Raw genomic sequence first — 23,725 nt, forward strand, 5'->3', positions numbered from 1 at the left:
ACTCAATAGGATTTAAAGATTAATTTTTTTTGTAGAGGATGAAGGAAGAGGAGGAATCAGGAAGATCCCCATCATGTGTGGGTTAGGCAAAAGGATGAATAAGTGATGACGGCTACCTGCCCTTCACCCAAGTAAAAAACAGGAAAAGGAGGGGCCTTGCTGAGGGAATGAGCAAGGAGACAGTTGAGTATGGGGGGACCATCAGGAGAGATGTCCATCCTGAAATCAGATATGTCAGTCTACTTTGGTTTACAAGAATTGCCTCTGAGCTCCTAACAATTTGTGTTCAGAATCTCCAATGCTGATTCATCTACATGGTGACAAATGTTCCTGCTCATCCCCAGGACTCAAATTAAAAGTAACCTCCTTAGAGAGACCTTCCATGACTACCTAATTGATTCCCCCACGGCGTAGTGATTCCCTATCACTGCACCTGCCATTTTCCTTCCTTGCAGTGACCGTGCTTGGTAATTCATATTTACCTGTTTGCATTCTTGTTTATTATCTGACTCCCCTCTAGTCATTAAGTACCCTAAGGTTAGGGACTATATTTTGGTCTCCACTCCATATCTAGCACAGTGAGTAACACACAGGACACGCTTGTGTAATATTTGTTGAATGAATCAAAGAATGTGTGGAACAGCTGAAGCACCTGGAGATGTTTATTTTAGAGAAGAAACCACTCAAATGACCTAACAATTCTGTGCTTTGAAGTTGCACAGAACAACTCTATTTCTACTTTTGTTAATGTTTGAAGACTTGTACTGTGTGGCCATCTGGGCAGACTTAGGAAGCTACAAGGAAATGGATCCCGTTTATATCTCGCCAGGGCTGTCTGCCCCTGACTGGACCAGACAGGCTTGGGAGGTCATCACAGGAGGTGTCCAAGCAGAAAGCGGGCCTCGGTTGTGGGGTACACGGTGGTGGGGTAAGTTTCAGCTTTGGATTGGATGTCAGACTATATGACCTCTGGGGCTCCTTTTAAACCTGAGACTCCACGATTCCGTAATATTCTCATCAAACGTATTTGGCTACTTAAGAGATTTAGTCTGCTTTGTTTCCTTCTAGAACTTGGAGAGAAGAATGCGTTTATTCTCATTTGTTAACTAAGCAGCTCCCTTGCCTTTGGATTTGGTACATTTTAAAGCCCAGAACAGGTTCTTACTTTTTCAGTTCCAAACTGCAAAGGAATCCCCTGATCAACTCTTCAGATTTGCTGACTGATTGGCAAGGTGAGGTCAATAAATACTCTGTGACATAGTGAGTTCTGGAAAGTGGTCCAGTGGGTCAGTGACCAGACTTGGTATGTTGGTCAACATTTCTCCATGTGATAAGATTTCATTAGTGCCCAAAAGGAACTCAACTATCTGATTTATTGCTATCTTGATCAGTGGCAGAAAAAATAAAATAGTCATCATCCTCTAAGGTTGTGATTTGGTTTTAGCTGTGGCCTGTAAAGGAAGAGTCTTCATCAAAGTCTGTAACTCTGTGGTTTTGACCAAGGGCTGTATAGATCTGTCCAGGTCCAGGAAATCTTTATACTTAATCCAATAGAAAGAGACTTGAGGACCTATCCTCCCAAGGTATCTGTTCTAGAAAAGGAAAGTGTGTTGGAATTTTTACATTGCTCACCACTGCCATAAACACCACCAATCTCAAGACTAACTCCTCTCCCTCTGACAAAGTTCATCCTAGTTGGAATGGGGTTGCAGAGCTAAACTCAGAGAGGACTGAATAACCATGTGCCATCAATAATTTATTCCCATGCCCCCCACCCCCTTCACTGATGCTCAAGTATTCATTTTAACAGTTCTTTATCTAGGAAGCCTTCCCTTCCCCACTTCCTCCACATCCCCCACCTCAGATTAGATTAGATACTGATGCTATGTACTTCCGTAGAACTTTGTGCTTTCCCATCACTCTGAATTGTAATTGCTTTTAACATCATCTATCTTCCTTTCCAGACTATAAATTCTGTGAGTGTGGAGACTATACCTATGTTGTTTAGCACCATGTTTCTACCTAAGACCCATGTGCCTGGCACATGGAAGATGCTTAATAAATGTTTGATAAACAGATGAGTAGATGGATGGATGGAGGGGCTACTACATCCCCACTATAGTCAAATGCCTAATAGACTTGGTCATTCTTAAGATTAAGATAGGTACTTTTTGTTTTATTTATTTATTTATTTTTGTGAGGAAGATCAGCCCTGAGCTAACATCCATGCCAATCCTCCTCTTTTTTTGCTGAGGAAGACTGGCCCTGAGCTAACATCCGTGCCCATCTTCCTTCACTTTACGTGGGAGGCCGCCACAGCACGGCCTGACAAGCAGTGCGTTGGTGCGCGCCGGGGATCCGAACCCTGGCCGCCAGCAGCGGAGCGCACACGCTTAACCACTACGCCACGGGGCCGGCCCTGGTACTTTTTGTTTTAAATGATTAGAGCATGGTTCCCTTTTCAGCAAGTGACTATGAACAGTAAATTAGTCAAGATTCAAAGTGTTTTAGAAATACTCTTACCTGAGGCATAGTCCCTTTGAGGAACACTTGGAGGTGCTTTGACTTTCAGCCTGTAGATAATAACCATTAGACAAATGGTTAGTGGGTAGGACAACTGTTGTGAAGGCCCATAATATGAGCAGATATAGAGATAACAGATAGATAATAAATAGAATAATGGCTTCTTTTGGACCCATCACATTGAAAGACTTAATGTATTGTAAATACAGTGAAGCTATTCATCAGAGTTTTCCCACCCCTCCCCATCTCCCCAGTGCACAGTGTGGCTGTGACTTAGCAAAGGTAAAGTCAGGCTGTGAAAGGGCTCTGAGAGATCAATATACCAGTAAGCACTAAGTTCAGAGGGTCAATGAAGATAAATGTTGATTGGTTGATAGGAAGGTGAGAGAAGATGAACTCTATTTTAATAAGTAATTTAATAAATACTTTAAATAACAGGAAAAAAATAGCTATAATAAGTACTTGAGTTGTAGGTTGGACTGAAATTATTTTTGCACCATTAAAAAAAAATGCCAAGTAAGTGAGCAGTGAGTGTCTCCAGATTGGGGATTGTGATATTTAGCTTATTTAGAAGTTGAACTATTTCAAGCACTCTCAAAACTATTTTTGTATCTTTATGCACATACATATAAAATGTGCTGAATGTTCACAATCCTTCCCCACTCATTAAAAGAAGAAAATTAAAATTACATTTTAAAAACATATCCCAATTTTTAGGCTTTTTCTAAGTTCTGACAACACTTCCGCTTCCATTATTTGAAATGGGTAAAGTTTATAGTAAATTATTATTATTATTATTTTTATTTTTATTATTATTTTGGTGAGGAAGATCAGCCGTGAGCTAACATTCGATGCCAATCCTCCTCTTTTTTTGCTGAGGAAGATTGGTAACATCCATGCTCATCTTCCTCTACTTTATATGGGACACCGCCACAGCATGGCTTGACAAGCAATGTGCCGGTGCGTGCCTGGGATCCGAACCTGCGAACCCCAGGCTGCCGAAGCACAGCACGTGCACTCAACCGACGTGCAACCGGGCCAGCCTCATAAAATATTATTTTTAATAATAGGTTACCCATTTTATTTAAAAATGATTAGCTTAATTAAATTTAAAATATATATAAATGGGGGCCAGCCCGGTGGCGTAGCGGTTAAGTTTGTGTGTTTTGCTTCAGCGGCCCGGGGTTCGCTGGTTCGGATCCTGGGCATGGACCTACTCACGCTCAACAAGCCATGCTGAGGCAGCATCCCATATAGAAGAGCAACAACTCTACAACTGTGATACACAACTATGTGCTGGGGCTTTGGGGAGAAAAAGAAAAAAAGAGGAAGATTGGCAACAGATGTTAGCGTAGGGCCAATCTTCCTCAAAAAAAAAAACAAATAAAAAAATCTATATATAAATGAAACCTATATTCCATAGGCTTTATTTACTATTACCTACTATTGCCATCACTTCATAAAAGAAAAGAAAACATACATCTTTTTAGAGGAGCAGCGTATAAGGTAACCATTACATATAAAACAAATTTCATTTCTTAGAAAATAAAAAGCAGTACAGAAATTCATGTTTGATTACAAAAAACAAGCCTTATAAATCAGAATTGTAATGTTTCAAAAATAACAATATTTCTATTTGCATAGAAATTCTGCTTTTTGTTTCCCCAAATGCTCTCATATCTATTATTTCATTCAATTCTCATAGCAAACCAGCAGGGTGTGCTGGGAAGATATTATCATTAGACCTATGGTGAGGTCCAGAGAGAGAGATTGTCCAGGGTGTTGTAGGGAAGAAAAATGAAAGCAAACCTGGGTCTGGTGCCAGATCTGTTCATGGACCAGTAAAATTTCAAAAAACACAAACCAACTATTACCTACTATTGCCATCACTTCATAAAAGAAAAGAAAAAGTATTTTAATACTCCAAAATGTATAAAGGTCACCACCTCAGAATAAAGGACAGACTCAAGAAAGGACCGTTGGCCACTGAAAACCAACCAGGAATAAAAGGTGGGGTTTGGCCTCACTTAGCAGCCGGCAGCTGCACGCTAACCCCCAACCCTTCAAGGTCCTTATTTTCTCATTTGGCCATGGACCGGTGACCACTCTGTCACGGTCTTGCGTTAGGAAACCAGTGTGCTCAGCTGTGCTTCCTCCTTTCAAGGTAGCACCTGTTGGCTGGCTAGGAGTGAGAACTTAACTGCAAGTCACTTAGAACCAAAGGGCCATTGACCTCACCCAGGGGAATGACTATGGCAGCCGTATCTTCCAAGCTGAGAAGAAACGTAGCTTGTCAAGTAAATGTGCTTTTGGGGACAATGGGCAGAATGAAATAGAAACTGTCTGAACAAATTTGGGCTCCATGGCTGCTGTAAGTATGACTGACCATGGAATAGAGAGACTTTTTATACAGAGGCTTCATGTTATTGAGAAAACTAGTGTATTGTAAAATTAGCAATTGCAGGATAATTGATCTAGAATTGCTAGTGATTAAACAATGACTAGTGGAGTTCTCTCATTTCAATGAGATTCTATACATATGAGAAGTAATAGTTGAAAATAGTCACACACAGCTCCCAGTCATAGAACAGAACATGAAGGCAAATTCTCCTCTATGAGATGACCACTGCCTCACAAGCAGAAGACCATTGAAACTATTTTATGGTGATCACTTTTACATATTGAGACTTGTTTACATTTTGTAGTCTAAAAACACCATGTAAGTGATTTCTTACTTTTAAGTTTTGCAAAGATCAAAAAGAATAAAGCTACTCTGTTCTGAAGGCACAGGGAAACGAACTTTTATACACAATTGGTGGTACAAAATTTTGGGATATCAATTTGGTAACATCAATCAGACTTTCAAGGGCACAAATCCTTCCACTCACAAATTTCATTTCAGGAATTTAGCTTTCTGGTATACTCAAAGTCTGTAAAGGATATTTATTGAAGTATTATTTGTGAAAATTAAACTGAGAGAGATGGCCACAATATTTTGATTGATATTATCAAATTGCCCTCTAAAAATGTTGCACCAGTTTAAACTCCCACCCCGCTTTAAAAAAAGTCCACCAATATATAGTTGGTTAAGTGAATGATAATACATTTTTAGGAGACTATTAATTGGCTGTTCAAAAAAGAATACGTTTGGAGCTGGCCCGGTGGCATAGCAGTTCGGTTCGCGTGCTGTGCTTCAGTGGCCCGGGGTTTGCAGGTTCGGATCCCGGGCACTGACCAGCACACCGCATGTCAAGCCATGCTGCGGTGGTGTCCCATATAAAGTAGAGGAAGAGGGGCACGGATGTTAGCCCAGGGCCACTTTTCCTCAGCAAAAAAAGAGGAGGATTGGCAATGGATGTCAGCTCAGGGCTAATCTTCTTCACACACACACAAAAGAATATGGTTTATTTTTACATAGTAACAAAAAAATATGTCCGTGCTATAGCATTAAGTAAAACCAACAAACAAAGCAAGTTGGTAGAATGGTGTATGTAGTGTGATGCCATGCCTGATGAAAATGTATGCCTGGATATATATGTACTATATCTACATCAGTGTATGTACATGCATGTGTAAATATATACATATAGGTATATATACCAAACTTACTCATGTCAATGTGTGCTTCTGGGGAGTGGGTTAAGGTGGGAATATGAGGAAGTGGGAGATTTTGACTTTATACAATTCTGAACTCTTTGATTTTTTTTTCCTGGTGAATCTCTATTACTTCCATTAAAAAAACTTAAAAACTCAACAGAATACCATTTCCCTTTTCCTCTTGACTTGGATTATGAGTGACAAATGCAGGTATGTACAATTTCTATTCTCTTAAAAAAAAGAAAGCTTGGGCTGGCCCCGTGGCTTAGCAGTTAAGTGCGCGCGCTACGCTGCTGGCGGCCCGGGTTCGGATCCCCAGACGCACACCGACGCACTGCTTCTCCGGCCATGCTGAGGCCGTGTCCCACATACAGCAACTAGAAGGATGTGCAGCTGTGACATACAACTATCTACTGGGGCTTTGGGGGAAAAATAAATAAATTAAAAAAAAAAAAGAAAGCTTAAGAGTTTTTGGTGTGCAGGAAGATTTGGAATTCTAGCTTTCTTTCTCCAAGTGCCAATTGAAAACACCATTTTAAGACAATAATCAAAAAAGCAGAAATCAAAATAAGGAAAACAGGTATGGCATCCTAAAGAAGCTGGGGCTATGTTCTTGTAACTTCTGTTTTGGATTTCTCCAAGCCTGTCCTAGTGGCCCTTAGCTAAGTGGTTAGAGAAGCTGATTGTCTTGCTTCTGTAAACATCTTTTTTGATGTTTGTTGGGCACCTTGAATGGCGTAGCTCACCTTTCCTGCAGTGAGAGGGATGAGAAAAGTACCACCTGCGTAACACCACATTCACTCACCACGTTTCCTAAATGTGGATCTGACCACCATGGACTCCAGCCACAAGTAGGAAAGAGTTACATGCTAAAGAGGTTGCAACTCCTCACTCACATAACAGAGAACTTTGTTTTCTTCCACTTAGCATAGGTGAATTAAGATATGATTTACATAAATAAGTGCTCATATAGTGCTATGGAGTCTAACTTACTTTTTGATTTTGTTCATTATTCCACCTTCATTGTTCTTAATATCATGGACCATCTTTTGAAGCTGCCTGTAAGAAATGAAATTAAACATAAAATATTAATAACTAGATTGATTTTTTTAAAAAAAAGTCTTCTATCCTTCTTGAGTACAAAAAAAGAGAAAAAACCCTACAATAAAACCCCTCAATAGCATGAATTATATTGTATTTAATTAAGTTAACCATCTGCTACTTGAGTAAAGGGAAAGTGTGACTGATTCTATAAGGAATATGGTCACTGGGCCATATCCTCATCCGTTGGATGTCTGGGTCAGTCTCAGGCTGTAAGAGGAATTCTGATTCCCAGATCTGTCCATTCGGAGGAGACATGTGAGGCAAAAGCCCTCTGATCTATCATAAGCCTCACTGTTCGTCACTTATTGTCCTTGGAGCATCCACATTGCAAGGATGGGACTACTTCGAAGGGCACAGTATAGGCTGAAATCAGGCCCAAGATTTTTTTTTGTTAACTTTACTAGGTAGAATCTGGAAAAATTGTCATTTAAAAGTTGCACATACACTGAAGCCATAAAGAAAATGATTAATGGATCTGACTGCATAGATATTTGAAACTTCTGTAGAACAAAAGTAATATGCACAAAATCAAAAGATAAATGACACGCTAGAAGAAATATTTGCAACACATAACAATAATGATAAGGACCACATATTTTGATTTACAAAGAAATCTTACAACTCAGTAAAAAAAGATTAACAATTCAATAGGAAAATGAGCAAAAGATGTGAACACATAGGTAACAGAAAAAAAATACATGTGGCCAACAGACCAATGAAAAGAATTTCACATCACTTATATTTAAAGAAATCTAAATGGAAACAATAATAAGATAGCATGCTCTGCCTATCAGACTGGCAAAACTTAAGAAGTGTAATAATACCCACTATTGGCAAGGGTATGAGAACACAGATATTCTTGGGAATGTAAATTGTTACAATCAATTTCTGTCAAAATTTAAAACCTTCATGACTTTTGACCCAGAAATTCCACAGCTAGGAATTTGCCTTATGAACATGGTCACAGAACTATACCATTATATACATATAAGTATGTTTATTGCACCTTTATGTGTAATAACCCTAATCCTTCCTTCCTCTCCCTCTAAAAAGTCCTGGAAACAACCTAAATGCCCATCAATCTTTAAAAAGGAACCAGTTAAATAAACTTTGATAAAGCCATACAATGGAATACCACAGACCTTTAAAAAAAAAAGATACATACATCTGTGTTGCTGATATATAAAAATTTTCAATTATTAAGTTAAAGAAAAGTGGAGAAGGAAGAGAAAGAAAGAAGGAAGGAAAGTTCAGAATATGTGTTTGATATGCTATTTGGGGGGGAAAAGGACATATACATACATATATGCTGGTATGTGTACAACTTTTTGGAAGGATGTGCAAGAAGTTGTTAAACAGTTGTTATCAAAGCCAATAGAAATTAGAGACATTTACAAATTAGAAAAATCATCAGAGTATGGGACTATGTTTTGTTTTCTTCATAATAATTTTCTGACAAAAAATATATAAATAAAATTTCACATGGTTCTGCCTTGAAAGAGTAAGATAATTTGACTTCACCTTTCAGGGGAGGCTTGCCTTTGTTCTGAGAAAACTATTTGATTGGACCCTTTAGTTAACAAAATGTAAAGCTTGTATATAGCCATTGTTCTTGGAGAAAATGGATTTTTCCATGGAAAAATGCAGATTTCTCTGACTCTGGGAGCTAGGCCTTCTGTTAGCTAATATGAATAGTGGTGCACAATTAAGCTTAGACTAGGTCTAGGAAACCCTGTGGATTGGGGGGGATCTGGGAGAAAGATTCTCTGGCTCTGTATGGATTTAGAACACATGCTGCAAAGCTTTTTGGTGTGGCGATGGAGCAGTTCAGAGGATGAGAGGACAGCTTGTCAGAGGAACTCCACCTGGCCTGGCCTGCTGGCATCCTTCACTGTGTTAATTTAAGGCTAGATAACCACCTATGATGACGTTCTGCTGGAGTTGTTGACTGAGGGCCCTTGGGTACCAAGGGGGTGGAGTGAGATTTACTGGGTAGGGGATAGACATTCCTACTCTCAGCCATCTTGGGAAAAGGGAGATTCTCAAACAAGAAATGGGAACTTACATTGAGGATATTGGGGAGCTCTTTCTCCTTCTAGGGCTAATGACTGTTGGGACCTAGAATCCTGAAGAGCATAGACAAACCTGAGGGATTTTCAATGGTGGGGATGTCTGCAGAGGGGGAGGGGAGGGGTGGTGGCCCTGAACCTGAGACTGGGTCTGGGCCTCAGCTCTAAGAAGAGCCATACACAGCACCATTACTAGCCATTTTCAACAAGATAATTTCTCTTCATTGTCCCTGAATCTTCAGTAGTATTTTCAGCCTGACCTCAGCTGGCCTGTGGGGAAGGGTGTGATCCCTCGGCTTGAAGGGGTGGAGCACAGAGGGAGGACACACTGGAGGGTAGAGTAGAAGGATAAGAGAGACTTCTTTCAGGATGTCCTTAAGGCTGCATCTTGGGGAATTATCTACATAACTGGAGGCCCACTGAGGAGCCCAAGTTCAGATGTAGGGAGGTCAGTGCCAAGTCATAATTTGGGTAACAAAGGAAACGAGACCACATTTTATATCCCCAGTTAGGGAGGCTGGGCATCCTGAATCCACACATGTTTGAGAGCTCAGCAAAGCGTGAGGCTCAGCAGCAGAGATAAAAGGATGGATGAGCGAGAAGGGGACCACCTGGCCCATCAGAAAGACACAGAGAGTCTCTCTGGAGCTGGACCCTTGAGTTGCCTCAGAACCCTACAGTGTTCTAGAATTTGTTCACATATGTCCTGTGTCAGACCCCTTTTTCCTTTTCCTGAGGAACTATAGAGAATCTCTGAGACAGAGGAATGAGGAAAAATGAAACATACGAGGTCTAGGAGTAGACAGAAAGAGAGACTGAGAGAGAGGTTGAAATGGATTGATTGGAAGGAAATTCAATAATTTCACATGGAGAGCAGAGGGCAACCTGGTTATAAGCTGACGGTAACTGAATGGAATGTCTTCAGCCTAAGTTAATGCTTAACCAGGTTGAAGGGCAAAATGAGTCAGAGTGAAGGATCCTATCAGAAGTTTGTCAGGAGTGGGACACAGGCAGAGTAATAGGGAACCAGGGGCTGATTGGCATAAGCGACTTTGCTGTAGGTGTAGAAAAACAGATGTAAATTGTTGCAAAAGAGTTTGATTAATTTTGTCATTTGCTCAAGTTGGTATTTGATGCTTCTTGGCATTTCCTAATTACTTTTTATTATAGATTATTAAAATTATTATAATTATAATATATAATTATAGTAGATTGTTGAATTGTTTCATAAACAAAATATTTTGTGCCAAAAATTTTTCTTCTCCCTCTGCATCCTGCTCACACAAATCCTGATGTCCACAGACTGCTGAGTGACAGCTGCCAAACTTCTGTTACCTCGTAAAACTCAGTGTGCCCCAAACCAAAACGATGTGGTGATGTTCCCAGCTCATTTTATTAACCATTCACACGCTGTGGTGCACAGCTTTTGCTGCTCCCTTGCATCATTTGGAGCACATTTTTTCTCTACTACAACTTAAAGTGTATACAATAGCAAAGGAATTTGCAACTGGACTGTTCCAGGAAAGGCTGCTCTCGAGTTAAACATCAGTTGTTTTACTGTGATAAGTTGTCTGTAGGTGAAAGCAGGTAAGGCATAAACAGCATCATGTTGATTATCTCTTTCAGAGATATTCTTCCGTGGTTGGGAGAAGGGTAATAGGATCACAATGTTCTAATTTTTTAAAGTTGTGAAAAGACTGCCATGTTCAGGTAACAAAATAAAATGAAGAACAAAGCTTATCTAATACATGTTTTTAAGCAATATTAATATGTAATTTTTAAGTAGTATGGCATTTTGACATTTGAAAATGGTGAACAGGTTGTATAAATCATTATAGTTATTATTACTTGTATAAACCAAATCAAATTTCATATTCTCTCCTGTGCCATTGTTTTTAAAATTTTTTTAAGCTTTGAATTAATGTCAACAAACTTAGTTATTTAACAACACACTGTAGTAGTGTGACCCTGGCTGAGCTGGGATCTCAACAAATTTAGATTCCATGATGTGCTGAGAGAGGACAAATCATTCTTTGAAAGTTTCCAGCAATTTTTTGCCTTCAAAGAAGTGGTGTACTTGGGAATCTGATAGACCAGTGGTTCTCACACTAAGCTGCATCGAATCACCTGGAAGGCTATTGAAACGCTGAGTTGCAATACACCTCTGGAGTTTCTGATTGGGTAGGTCTGCGGTGGGGTCTGAGAATTTGCATTTCTAACTAGTTCCCAGGTGGTGCTGACTCTATTGGTCAGGAGACCAACCTTGAGCACGACTGTGATAGATCATACCTTTTTCCACTGGGGCTCTTCTAGTTGTGCCCAAGTAAAGTAAATACCTGCTTGGGGAAAACTAGAGTCCTCGTTAGCGGAGTGCAAAGTTTCAGACAAATAAGCTGAGTTGGCAGTTAGATAACCTAATCTGGGCGTGTGCTTTACTAGACTGTCGATTCTTTATGGGACTCTCGACTTGTCTCTGTATGGATTTAGCCTACCTATGCCTGTATGTTTTTATTTATTTTGTAGTCATGCGCTTTCTTCTTGATCAGTAGTTTCCAAAAGCTGCAGAGTGGAGATAAAGGGGCTGCAGGAAGAACAAGCCCTGACATTGTGCAACACTGCAAAAAGGGCCTGGACCTGCTCAGAACAAGGTGACACGGCTGGGACCATTTTGCCATTCCTAATGTGGTACTCTAAAACTGAATAACACAGAATGTGGTGACGCTGGGACTAAGACATGACCATATCCCGGTCGGTCCCTGGGGGATGGGCTGTCCTTGCTGTCACTCATCCTGCAAAGACTCCAATCCAGAATTGGAAGTGAGGAAAATGAGGATGTGGTAAGCAGGCCTTGGGCTTTGGTACCAGGAGGTTTCCTGTCTTCCTGGGGCCTCCTGGTTGTTGGTCACTGGATGACAGGTTGAGTCGACCTCCAGGAGGAGTCCCATAGCACAGAGGTGAGCTGCCACTTGAAATGGTCTCTGGCTGGCAGCAAAGCAGGAAGGACCTAAAGAAGGGTCTGGGACACTGAGCGAAGCCTTGTCTAGTAGCAAATATAACTCATTCTCTCTGTTGTACTTCCCTTCTGTTATTCCCCGAATTTTGGTGACGTCTTATTATGTGTTAATAACTCTGTTAGGACTGTGAGGAAACAAGGAGAGTGTCCGTGGCTAAAGGTGGAAGGAGCCCAAGAAATCCAGATGGAGCCTGGAGGATGCCATCTGCACCACAGTGAGGGACAGACGGCTCCCGGACGACTGGCGCAGGGATCTGGAGACAACAAGAGCCAGTGTGGAGCTATGGGATGTGTAAGCAGCCCCCGCATGCCCAGAATCCCAGGGGCAGGAAATTGGTAAAAGTAGGATATGGGTACTGTGAGTTGAATGGCAAAAGATAAAGCGACATTTTTTTCTTTTCTATTTTTTCCTTTTTTGGAGTCACAGGTAAGAAACGGCTGGTCTCATAGATTGTACAGTTTTTAACTTTATAATTTTATTTCTGATTAAAAATGTAATATATGCTAAGTGAGAGAACCCTCTCTGAAAAGGCTACATACAGTATGATGCCAACTGGAATCTGGAAAAGGCAAAACTATGGAGACAGTAAAATGATCAGCGGTTGTCAGGAGTTCAGGAGGGGGGAAGGAAGGGTGAATAGGTGGCACAGGTTTTTTAGGGCAGTGAAACTATTTTGTATGATACTATAATGGTGGCTACATGTAATAGATGTTCATTGTCTCAAAATTTGGAAATAATACTTAAAATGTCACTCTTAATTCCAACCCCCACTATTAACATTTAATTGAACAGCCTTCCAATTTTTTACTGCACATGTATATGTACAGATTTTATACAACTAAGATCATATTTGACATTTTGTAATCTGCATTTTCCACTTATATCTTGAAGCTTTTCATAAGTGAGCACCATCCTGAGGCTTTGTCTGCTCAGCCCTAGTCTTTATTGGCACCTTTCCCCCTCCTGCAAACTGAGGGGCCTTTAGCTGAAACTCTGATCCTGGTGGGTGTGACAGGAAGTGATGAAATATCAGGACCCCTGTGCTTGAGGATAGGGAGAGATGACCAGACCAGACCTGAGGAGACCAGGAGAAGCAGGTGCTGTTGAGAATAAGTGCTGGATGCCTTGCTTCTGGGAGCCTTGGATCAGGCAGTTGGGCCTGAGGGACAGGAAAAGGCCAACAATCTCAGGTTCCCTCCTGTGCCTTCAAACCCAGATCACCCCCTGAAACAATGTTTTCTAGAGCACGGTCTGAAGACCACCTGACTTTAATATCTAAAATGAATTTGGTAATATTTACCTTGCAGAGTTGCTAGGAAAATGACAGATAATGGATGTAAAGTGCCTGCCCACACTGGCGTTTCAGTCCATGGTAATGGCTGTTCTTATAAAGACTCCAGGGACTGGATTAGACCAGGAACAAAACTCAAATCAGTGCTGCCTGCTGGAGACATGAGGGGGGAACATTTCCACTTGGGTAGACGTCCTCCAGTCCAGAGGATACTCCAGAATTGGGTTCGGTTGTGGTTTTGTTGTTCTTGTTACTGTTTGTTTTCTTTTGGGGTGGGGCTGGGTGATGGCAGGGAGGGTTGGCTGAGAACATTCCCCAAGCTGACATGGCTGATGGCATCAACCTCTGGGAATGATCTGTTGACCTCAGTTCTGCATAAAACTATGAGTTCTTATGTGCCCTGACATGGAGAGGCATTTTGATCTCTAACCTAAAGTAATACTATCTGCAAATAGACGAATTATTTTGGGTTCTTAGGGTGTACTAAGAATTAATACCGGGGCCATCCTGGTGGCATAGCAGTTAAGTTTGCATGCTTTGCTTTGGTGGCCCAGGATTCGCGGGTTCGGATCCTGGGCGCAGACCTGCACACTACTCATCAAGCCATACTGTGGTGGCGTCCCACATACAAAATAGAGGAAGATTGGCACAGATGTTAGCTCAGGGACTAGCTTCCTCAAGCAAAAAGAGGAAGATTGGCAACAGATGTTAGCTCAGGGCCAATCTTCCTCACCAAAAAAATAAATAAATAACTGCAAAAAAAATAAACAAAACTAATCGCTCATGCCAGATAGGCGTACCGGATACTTCCCTCTTAAAAAAAAGGGGGGGGGGGCCGGCGCCTTGGCTTAGCAGTTAAGTGCGTGTCCTCCACTACTGGTGGCCGGGTTCGGGTCCCGGGTGCGAACCGATGCGCCGCTTGTCCCGCCATGCTGAGGTGGCATCCCACATACAGCAACTAGAAGGATGTGCAACTGTGACCTACAACTATCTACTGGGGCTTTGGGAAGAAAAAGGGGGGGACAAAAAGGAGGAGGATTGGCAATAGATGCTAGCTCAGGGCCGGTCTTCCTCAGCAAAAAGCTAATAGCCATTGGCATGGATGTTAGCTCATGGCTGATCTTCCTCACAAAAAAAAAAAAAAAAAAAGAATTAGTACTAACAAATGCGTCCATATAGTCATTTGTATTCAAGTGTAAGAAGAGAGTATTTTAATCAATACTAAGTTTAGTAAGTAAAAATGATGTGCTTCCCAAAAAATAAAATTAAATTAAAAAATAAAAAATTCAGATTGCTGGGCTCTTAACCATACCAATGGAATAACAACGCCAGGTGGGGCCCAGCAATCTGCCCTTTAACAAACTTCTTGAGACTGGTAACTCTCATGTACCTGGAAGGCTGAGAACATTTTTAAAAGGACCAGGGCAGGTTTATCTCCTTCTAGGCCAGGTGTCATTGCAAAGAGCAAAAGAGAAGGCCTCCCAACCTCCAGAGTATCTTCCCACTGGCTCTCTATTGCCTAAACTATCTTTGATGGAAAATCCTACTCTTTACTCCATAATGGGATGTCAAAGGTTTACTCAGACACTCTCCCAAGGAAAGGAACACAGTGGCAAACAGGAGTTTTAGTAGGTGGTGTGATGTCTGCTTTCAACAGGGGAAAAAAGAGCAGAAAGAATCAGCTGTGGGTGCTGATGACCAGGTTTTTACCTTCTCCTATGCACAGATCAATACAAGTCAGGCACAAAGATACTTCTCGCCTGCCTGCGAGGCAGGCAGAGGTTTTAAGATTAAGTGACCTGGGAGCTGGATCCTGACAGGAAAATAGAAATTCACCAGGCAAAAGAGTGAGGAACAGCAGCAGGAACAGCAAGTGCAAAGGCTCAGAGTTGAAATTGTCTCGAACGTTTGGGGTCTAGTGAGAAGCTGAGAGTGGCAGGAATTTAGGGTATTGGCGGGAGGGATGTAGTCAAAGATGAGGCTGGGGAGTGGCAGGGAGTCAAGGGCCTTGTTAGCCCAAGGGGATGGAGTTTATAGGCAGTGGGAAGTCCTTGGAGACCTTTACTCAGGAATGTGTCCTGATTAGGGAGGAAGAATGGAGGAGGGCCTGGGCATGGACACTGGTAGTTGGGAGACCAGTATGAAGGCAACTCTCCTGGGCCCTGGCGCAAGCCCATGGCAGTGGGATACCAAAAGCAGTGGAATAACATTTGGAGTGCTCTGTAGGGTTAGGGGGAGAATTGATGGCTGCAAGGTCAACAGCTCTCACAGAGGACTTTGCTGGGACACAGTGCCGTACCAGCCATATTGGGGTCTGAGGCAAAAAAAAATCAGCAGTACTGCTCCTGTCTTCATTTATTTTTTTATTTTTATTTTTTTTGTGAGGAAGATCAGCCCTGAGCTAACATCCATGCCAATCCTCCTCTTTTTGCTGAGGAAGACTGGCCCTGAGCTAACATCTATTGCCAATCCTCCTCCTTTTTTCCATTTTTTTTTTTCCTCCCCAAAGCCCCAGTAGATAGTTGTATGTCATAGCTGCACATCCTTCTAGTTGCTTCTATGGGACGCCACCTCAGCATGGCCAGACAAGTGGTGTGTCGGTGTGCGACCGGGACGCGAACCCAGGCTGCCAGTAGCGGAGTGCGCACACTTAACTACTAAGCCACGGGGTCAGCCCCTCCTGTCTTCATTTAAAATGTTAATATTTTGTTCATCATGGATTTTTTTGCATTAATTTTAATTTTTAAAATATTATATTAAAATATTATTTATCTTGATTTACTGATTCGGGGGGCTCCCCCTTAGAATTTAATGTTATTATTTGTTTTATACAAATAAGACACGTATTAGTCTTATTTATTCCACAAATATTCAGTGAATGCACACTGAGCAAGGCACACACAGGATGCAGAGCTCACCAGAACACCAGTCCTGCCCTCTGGGAATGCAGGAAAGAGATCCCTTCCACCACCTTATCGCATGACAAAAAGCTGACCTGTGACAGATACAGACAGAGAGTGGGGGATTCTCCTGGCTCACATAAAATATCTCCCTTTTGGATAATTTCTGTCGTAAAGCTGAAGTCTCTGGCTACCAACTGTCATTTTGAAACAGAAGGCCTCTTTTCAGTGACTATTCTATTATTTGCATGCGGGGGAACTCGACAGGTCACCAGCTTCCCTCCTCCCTGCTTTCCACAGCCTCTTCTAGTCCTGGCCCAGCTTCCTCAGGCCCCACTTCCTCCAGCCCAGCCTTCCTGTGGCATTATTGGTATTATATTTAGTTTTGCAAATTCAGCAGCTGAGGTTGCTTCCTTCTAGAGAGTGGGTCCATGATGGAGCTGGCACAGAAGTTTTGACAGTCCCTTCTGTGGTATGATCACCCGAGGAGGCCTCCTAAGAGTGAGTTAGCACTCCCAACCCCATTCACAGATGCAGAAACTGAGGCCCAGAGAGACCATGACACCTGTCTCAGACCACACAGCTTTGAAATCTCGACTCCTAATTTTGCCTGTCATTAAAGTAGTCACAGAAATCTGGCAGTGAGAGAGACTATAGGAATATCCTGGGTCAGCCTCCTCTTGTTGTAAGGGAAGACGCTAAGCTCCAGGGAAATGTTGCCATTGCCCCAAGGTTAATTAGCTGAGAATCCTCTAGCTGTTTCCATCAGACCCTGTTCCTTCCTTTTCCACACATAGCCCGAGTCTCCTGCTAGAGGATCAGCTTTTCCATGGCAAGAATTGTCTCTTCCACCTTCTTGTGCTGCAGCCCAGAGCCACAGTTATAGTCCAAGCCCAATAAGCCCCCCCACTGGCCAGACTTGGACAATCGAGGGCAACACAGTGAAAGCCAGCACTTACTGAGCGGGTATTATGTGCCAGGCACTCTGCATATATTACTTCATTTAACCCTCACAGCCCTATGTGGTAGGTCCTATTATTAGCCCCATTTTTTAAAATTATGGTAAAAAATAATCACATAACATTAAAATTTACCATCTTAACCATTTTTAAGTGTAGAGGTCAGTAGTGTATTCCCATGTACGTTGTATATTCACATTGTTGTGATTATCCCAATTTTTATAGATGAGAAAACTTTTGCTTTGAGAAGTTAAGTAATTGGCCCCAGGTCCTATACGTAGTAAATGACAGAGCTGGGATTTGAAATCGGGCCATCTGACTCCAGAACCCGTGCTCTCAACCACCCTTGGTGACATGTGCTGACTTGTTTCAGCTTGGCCCCTCACAGGTCAGGTGACTGGCCTCACCATGTGCCTCTTTGGGCACCTTCCTCTCTGTCCCTGGAGGAGGCAGTCCCTCTACCCATCAAGTAGTTTTTACTGGGGACAAATGTGCCTCCACCACTGCCTTGCTACGGGTCCCCAAGGTCAGACTTGTTGCTAGAGGGGAGCATGGGCTCTTAGGGGCCTGTTTCAGTCTTCAGGGAGGGGCAGAGAAAAAAGAGGAAGAGACAGACGGCAGGAGGGGAAAGAGAGAGGGAGTGCACACAGGCAGCAGGAGGGAGTATGGTAGGGGCTCTCTGATGTCCAGAACATGCTCAGAACCAGAGTGGCTGAGCTCAGGAAGAAGGAGACCAGAGCACCTTAATCTCATGTGTCCTCGCCAACACCCTCGTCAGAAAGGCCACCTAAGAGTCCTGGAGTGGAGGGAATGCGTCCATCTTACACGCCAGCATCTTGCTGCCACAGTTGTCTTACTAACCACCTATTGACCAGAGAAAGTAATTTGCAAGTTTCTCCAGACACTCTTCCATTTCTTTCTTTCTTTCTTTCTTTTTTTCCTACCAAGTTCTGCAAATATTTCGTGATGGTCTTTGGTATGTCTGAACTGCTGATCTGGGTTAGAAGCAGATGGAATTGATCTGACTTGGCACAACCAGGAGTAGAGATGATCCTACTAACACCCTGAATGCTTTAAAAACTCCTGGCACGCTTCACCCTATCGGAGGCCATCAGGCTTGGGACGCACCGCCCTGAGACTGATGAGATGACAAGGAAACTCTGCTATATTTGCTTTAAAAAGTTCTTAGAAGATTTGCCACTTGATGTGACAATAAAAATTGTCACGGCTGTCCCCCTCCCTGATTTTAGGGACTGAGAGCCCTTGGGGCCCGTAAGGATGCAGCACTTTCCTCCCTCTTAGCACTGAGGAAATCTTGCTGGTCCTTGCTCTCACCCACCCACACAGCAGGGAGGGGCTTGGGTAAAGGGAAACTTCTTCCTAAGACTATATAAAAGCAGGTTGCGAAAACCAAAAAAGTTAAAGGAGGCTCCTGTATCCACAGATGACACGGGCTCTTAGATTTGGAAGAGCCCCAGAGGTGATGTTATTTAATCCTAGTCACTGTGCTCAGCTCTGATGTGCTCATTGTTCTTACTAGAACTGGCTGATAGCTGACATTTTGCTATGTTCACAGTCTCCCTTCTACCAGCATGAAAATTAACGTGCGAAACTGATGATTCTCAAATTTGTAAGACCAAATGACAAATAAGTAATTCTAATCACGTTCCAGAAAATTCCAAAAATGTAATCCCATGTAGTTCTAGAAAATGAATGTGTTTTAAGAATTCGAGCGTATTCTTTTAAAAATTAATTTTAAGGAGAAAAAGATGAGTCTTGGCTATGTTTATGTGGTACAATATAACATTGTCACTCACTTGTCTGGGCATCTATTTCTATAGCTAAAAGCAAAGACATTTTTAGGGAGTAAAGAATGATTTTGAGAAATAGTATTTCTGATACACTGAAAAAATTGGACTCAGTTAAGCTCATTTCACTGGGGTCTGAGTAAAAAAAGATATTGAAGAATATCATGTGTAGGGATTGAAGTGGAGGGAAGCATTGTAATTCTTAAAAACTATCTAGAAATGTTTATCAATAATACATTTTTAAAAACTTTGAAACAATATCTAATTGGTCAAAAGAAATGATCATAGGTCCCCAAAATATGATATTTTATGGTAAGTATGAAAAATAATCTCATTATGAATTTTTTTATTATGGTAAAATACACATAATGTAAAATTCACCATTTCAACCATTTCAAAGTGTACAACTCAGTCGCTTTTAGTAAATTCACAATGCTGTGCAACCACCACCACTATCTAGTTGCAGAACGTTTTCATCACCCCAAAAGTAAACTTCATACCCATAAAGCAGTCATTAGCAATTTTAAAGCAGAGGTTTTTTTCAATTTACTTTTGAGGTATTTACATGAATAGCTTTTGTTTTAATCATGTTAAGAGGTTGTTTTCAGTGTTCATTAGGTATATTAGCCCCAATCATCTGGGATTGGTTTGGCAACTGTGATAATCTTTGAAATGTGGAGACGACATGAAATCAAAAGTCTTTCCATTGTAGAACGAGGACTTGGACCCTAAACAGGCTGGAAAGACAGTTTAAAAGGCGAAATAGTCACAAATATGCAGAGGGTCCAGTTTTCCAGTGATTTGGTATTACATTTGCCATTTTCTTTTTTGAAAATATATTTCTCATGTTTGTATTTGATTCTAGCGTAGTTATTTGCACTAAAATAAAATGACTGTTTCCTTCCTGTCCAGTACTGAGTATGGACGTTAATATGCTTTACGTGCTTAAAAGATGATTCTTCATCCTGCAGCTTTGTACACTTTGAATCAAGTAGAGTTATAAAGTAAACAACAATACCAAGAAATTGAGCTGGGGAGGAGACTCTTTCTACCTTTGAGCTCAACTCTCTAATCTTCTAGTCTAAGCACATTAGTCACAGCCTCCCCCTGGGAACTCCCTTCAGTGAGATGTCCTCTTCCTTCTCTGACCTTTCCCTCCTCCTTATCACCACTTTCCCAAACAATGTTCCATTCTTTCAGCTAACACTGTTGACTGAGACACCTCTGTGCGGGAGATAGAAGAGCACAGCTCTCTGCCCACTCCATCTGAGCTGGCTGTCAGATAAAGGATTCCTGCCCGGGCATTAGTGACAGATAATGGCTAATGCCTTAACCTATTACACTTAGTGATGTTTACTTTTGGACCAGGACTCTGAGACACTGCCTTATCCCACGTGGATGCCTCTCTAATGACACCATTTGGGGCATCAGGAAGGCCCAGGCCAGGAGAGATTTTTGGGAAGGGGACATTCACTGAGCTCTTACTCTCTGTTTTACTGTTACTGTTATAACACCTCTATTATGTTATATATTATTATTCCCATGTTCCAGATGAAAAGCTGAGGCTGAAAAGCATTAAGTGAACTTCTCAAAGACCATGAGCTAGTAAGTGCAGAGTAGGTATTCAAACCAAGGTCTGCCTGATTCCGAAGTTCACATTCTTTCCAGTACAGCAAAAACACCTTTGTGGGGCACTTATTAAATTACACCACATTGGTCCTGTATGCTTAGTCTACACATAAGACCAACTCTGCTCTTTATAATTATACCTCACTCTCAGATTACATGAATGATTGTGGGAGCATTCTTTGAAAAATATATATCAGTAGGATACCAAGCATGCCTGAGTCAGCATGGAATTCAAGTTTGGACCTGGAAACCTGTAACAGCCTGAAATACTGACAGCAGGATTCTGTAGGGCTTCACTGGGGTTTCTGACTAGTAAATTAGCTGCCTTTTAGTTTTAAAAATGTCTAGGAAGAATGTAGAATACAGACTAAGGTAGAATGTTTTATTGGCCAATAGACAACACAGAAAAAAAAAAAGAGGGCATGGCCTGCTCTTCCTCCTCAGACAAACATGGAGGTGTAGGTCTAGTCCAGGCTCTGCTGGTGTGAGCTTGAACAGGTAAGTTCACCTCTCTGAGCCTCAGCTTTCTTACACACCTTGCAGGGGGAGCAGGCCCAGCTGGGCTGGCTCCAGGAACCTATGGCCAGCACTGGCTACGTAATTCCCAGGGCCCAGTGTAAAATGAAAATGCAAGGCCCCTTCTTCAAAGTTATTCAGAATGTCAAGACTGCAACAGCAGAGCACTAAACCGAGCCTTGGGCTCTTGGAGCACGGGGCCCTGTGTGACGGCCCGGCCACACATCGAGGCAGCTCAGTGGCCTCTGCTGCATGCTCCCTCTACTGTGGGAAGGGGTGAAATCTGGAGTAGGTCTGGGGCCCCCAGCTAGCCTGCTGGGAGGCAGGGACGCCCCTGGGGTAATGAGCTCCTTTCTCAGGAAAGTGGCCAACAGAGAAGTATGGCTCATCAAGGAGACACAGCATGTCCCTTAGGTTGGCTTCCTTGCCTTGCTTTTGAAATGAGCACTGAAACAGCCATGCTGGACTGAGGGAAAATAGCATGTCTGTGGGCCTTGACCATAATGTATGTAAAAGGGTGGTAAAAACATCCTAGCAGAAAATCAGCCTGCAGGTGTAGCTGCTGCTGGACACCCCTTCAGAAGGAAGGTGAGGCAGGGCAGGTAGGAGAAGGGGGGGGTCAAGCCAGGAAGAGTGGGGGCTTGTGGGAGGAACTCTTGGGAAGCAGAGAGCCGTCAGCTGTGGAACAAGGTACAGGCGTGGGAAGGAAGACAAGATTGCTCATTGATGGGTGGAGAACCAGGGATGGGAACACGTGAGCCGATAAGGAGGCTCAGCATACAGCAGGAGGTGTGACTGCTGGAGAGGGTTTGCATGGCAGGCCAGGCAATCTGTGCTCCAACATCAGAGTCCTGCACAAAAGCCACTTCCCTACAGCATGCTGAGGAGCCTCGAGGTCAGTTGGGGCCTAGAAGATAGCAAGCCAAGGTCACACTTCAGGGTTCACCACTCCCTTGATCTGCAGGCAGGACTTGGATGGGGGCTGGAATTCCACCCAGTCAGCAGGTAGGGCCCCATTTCTGGAGCAACAGGTGTGCCATCCTCTTAACCCCTAATCATGTGCTTGGTCCCTGGAATCCTAGGAAGCCCAGCAAGTATGTGGAATGAGAAAACTAAAACTGTCGCCGAGAGCTTAGACATCAGCACCCAAGAGAGCAAACAGAGAGATGCAGGGTCACCTTAAAGAAGCAGAATGGCCCCAGGTCAGTGAGAATAAGGGGACCTGACAGAGCGGAATCACATAGCAAGAGACACGATGTGTCTGACAGGGAGGCAGTGGCAGTCCCTCTGACTATGATCCTACAGAGATGGAGTCTCGTTAAGTGGACTTAGAAGGTTTCCTTGGCAAGGCCATATCTAGAGGCAGCGAGAGCCCTGCAGCCCCTTTAGCTCGGAGGCAGGATCTAGGATCACTCACAAGCCTTGATCATCTGACATTACAAGAGACAGCAGCCCCATACCAGCCTGGATCCCTTGCATATTGTCTCCTCTCACTGTTCCCAATAGCATGAGAGAATCAAGCAAACTGTTTCCTGACATCAAGAGAAGATCAATACCAATTTAAAGAGTCACGGAGGGGGCCGGCCCCGTGGCTTGGCAGTTAAGTGCGCGCGCTCCGCTGCTGGCGGCCCGGGTTCGGATCCCGGGCGCGCACCAACACACGGCTTCTCCGGCCATGCTGAGGCCACGTCCCACATACAGCAACTAGAAGGATGTGCAACTATGACATACAACTATCTACTGGGGGGCTTTGGGGGAAAAAAAAAAGGAGGAGGATTAGGCAATGGATGTTAGCTCAGAGCCGGTCTTCCTCAGCAAAAAGAGGAGGTTTAGCACGGATGTTAGCTCAGGGCTGATCTTCCTCACAAAAAAAAAAAAAAAGAGTCACGGAGGGAGCAGAGAGAGAGGATTGCTTTATAACAGAGCTGGAATAAGCTCTTTAAAACAAAGTTGCACCCTCAAAATCCATCCATGAGTTTCACAAAATAAACACCACTGGCTACAGGGAGACCAGGCAAGAGAAGGCAAATACTGCAGCAGAAACTATCCCAACTGATGGAAGAATTATTCCAAATCCATGCCTCACAGACGCTGCTGCAGAATCTTCCTATGTGACTGAAAAGGCATCAAGGATGGAAGAATACGTATCATCTCCCCTCCACCCCTTGATTTATCTTTATCAGGTAACATTATACCCATGGACCTCAAGGCAACACATTCTGCTCCAGGACAAGCACAGCATGTCCACCTCTGTCCAGAATTTGGCCATTGGATCAGATCCCTAAGCCCTTGGACTTCTTAATAGCTATGTTATC

The 23,725-nt window shown here is 42.8% G+C and overlaps 1 protein-coding gene across 1 annotated transcript in view; it reads right to left on the minus strand.

The window, feature by feature from the left end:
- BLNK (B cell linker) overlaps positions 1–23,725 on the minus strand; it is a 77,328-nt gene that overhangs the window by 47,410 nt on the left and 6,193 nt on the right. The window contains exons 2-3 of the mRNA XM_058543631.1: positions 7,114–7,179; positions 2,524–2,573 (exon numbers count right to left, since the gene is read on the minus strand). Coding sequence (XP_058399614.1) covers positions 2,524–2,573; positions 7,114–7,179 — 116 coding nt within the window. The remainder of the gene's footprint in view (positions 1–2,523; positions 2,574–7,113; positions 7,180–23,725) is intronic.

Source organism: Diceros bicornis, chromosome 6 (assembly GCF_020826845.1).
Source record: "Diceros bicornis minor isolate mBicDic1 chromosome 6, mDicBic1.mat.cur, whole genome shotgun sequence".
Classification (NCBI taxonomy): Eukaryota; Metazoa; Chordata; class Mammalia; order Perissodactyla; family Rhinocerotidae; genus Diceros; species Diceros bicornis.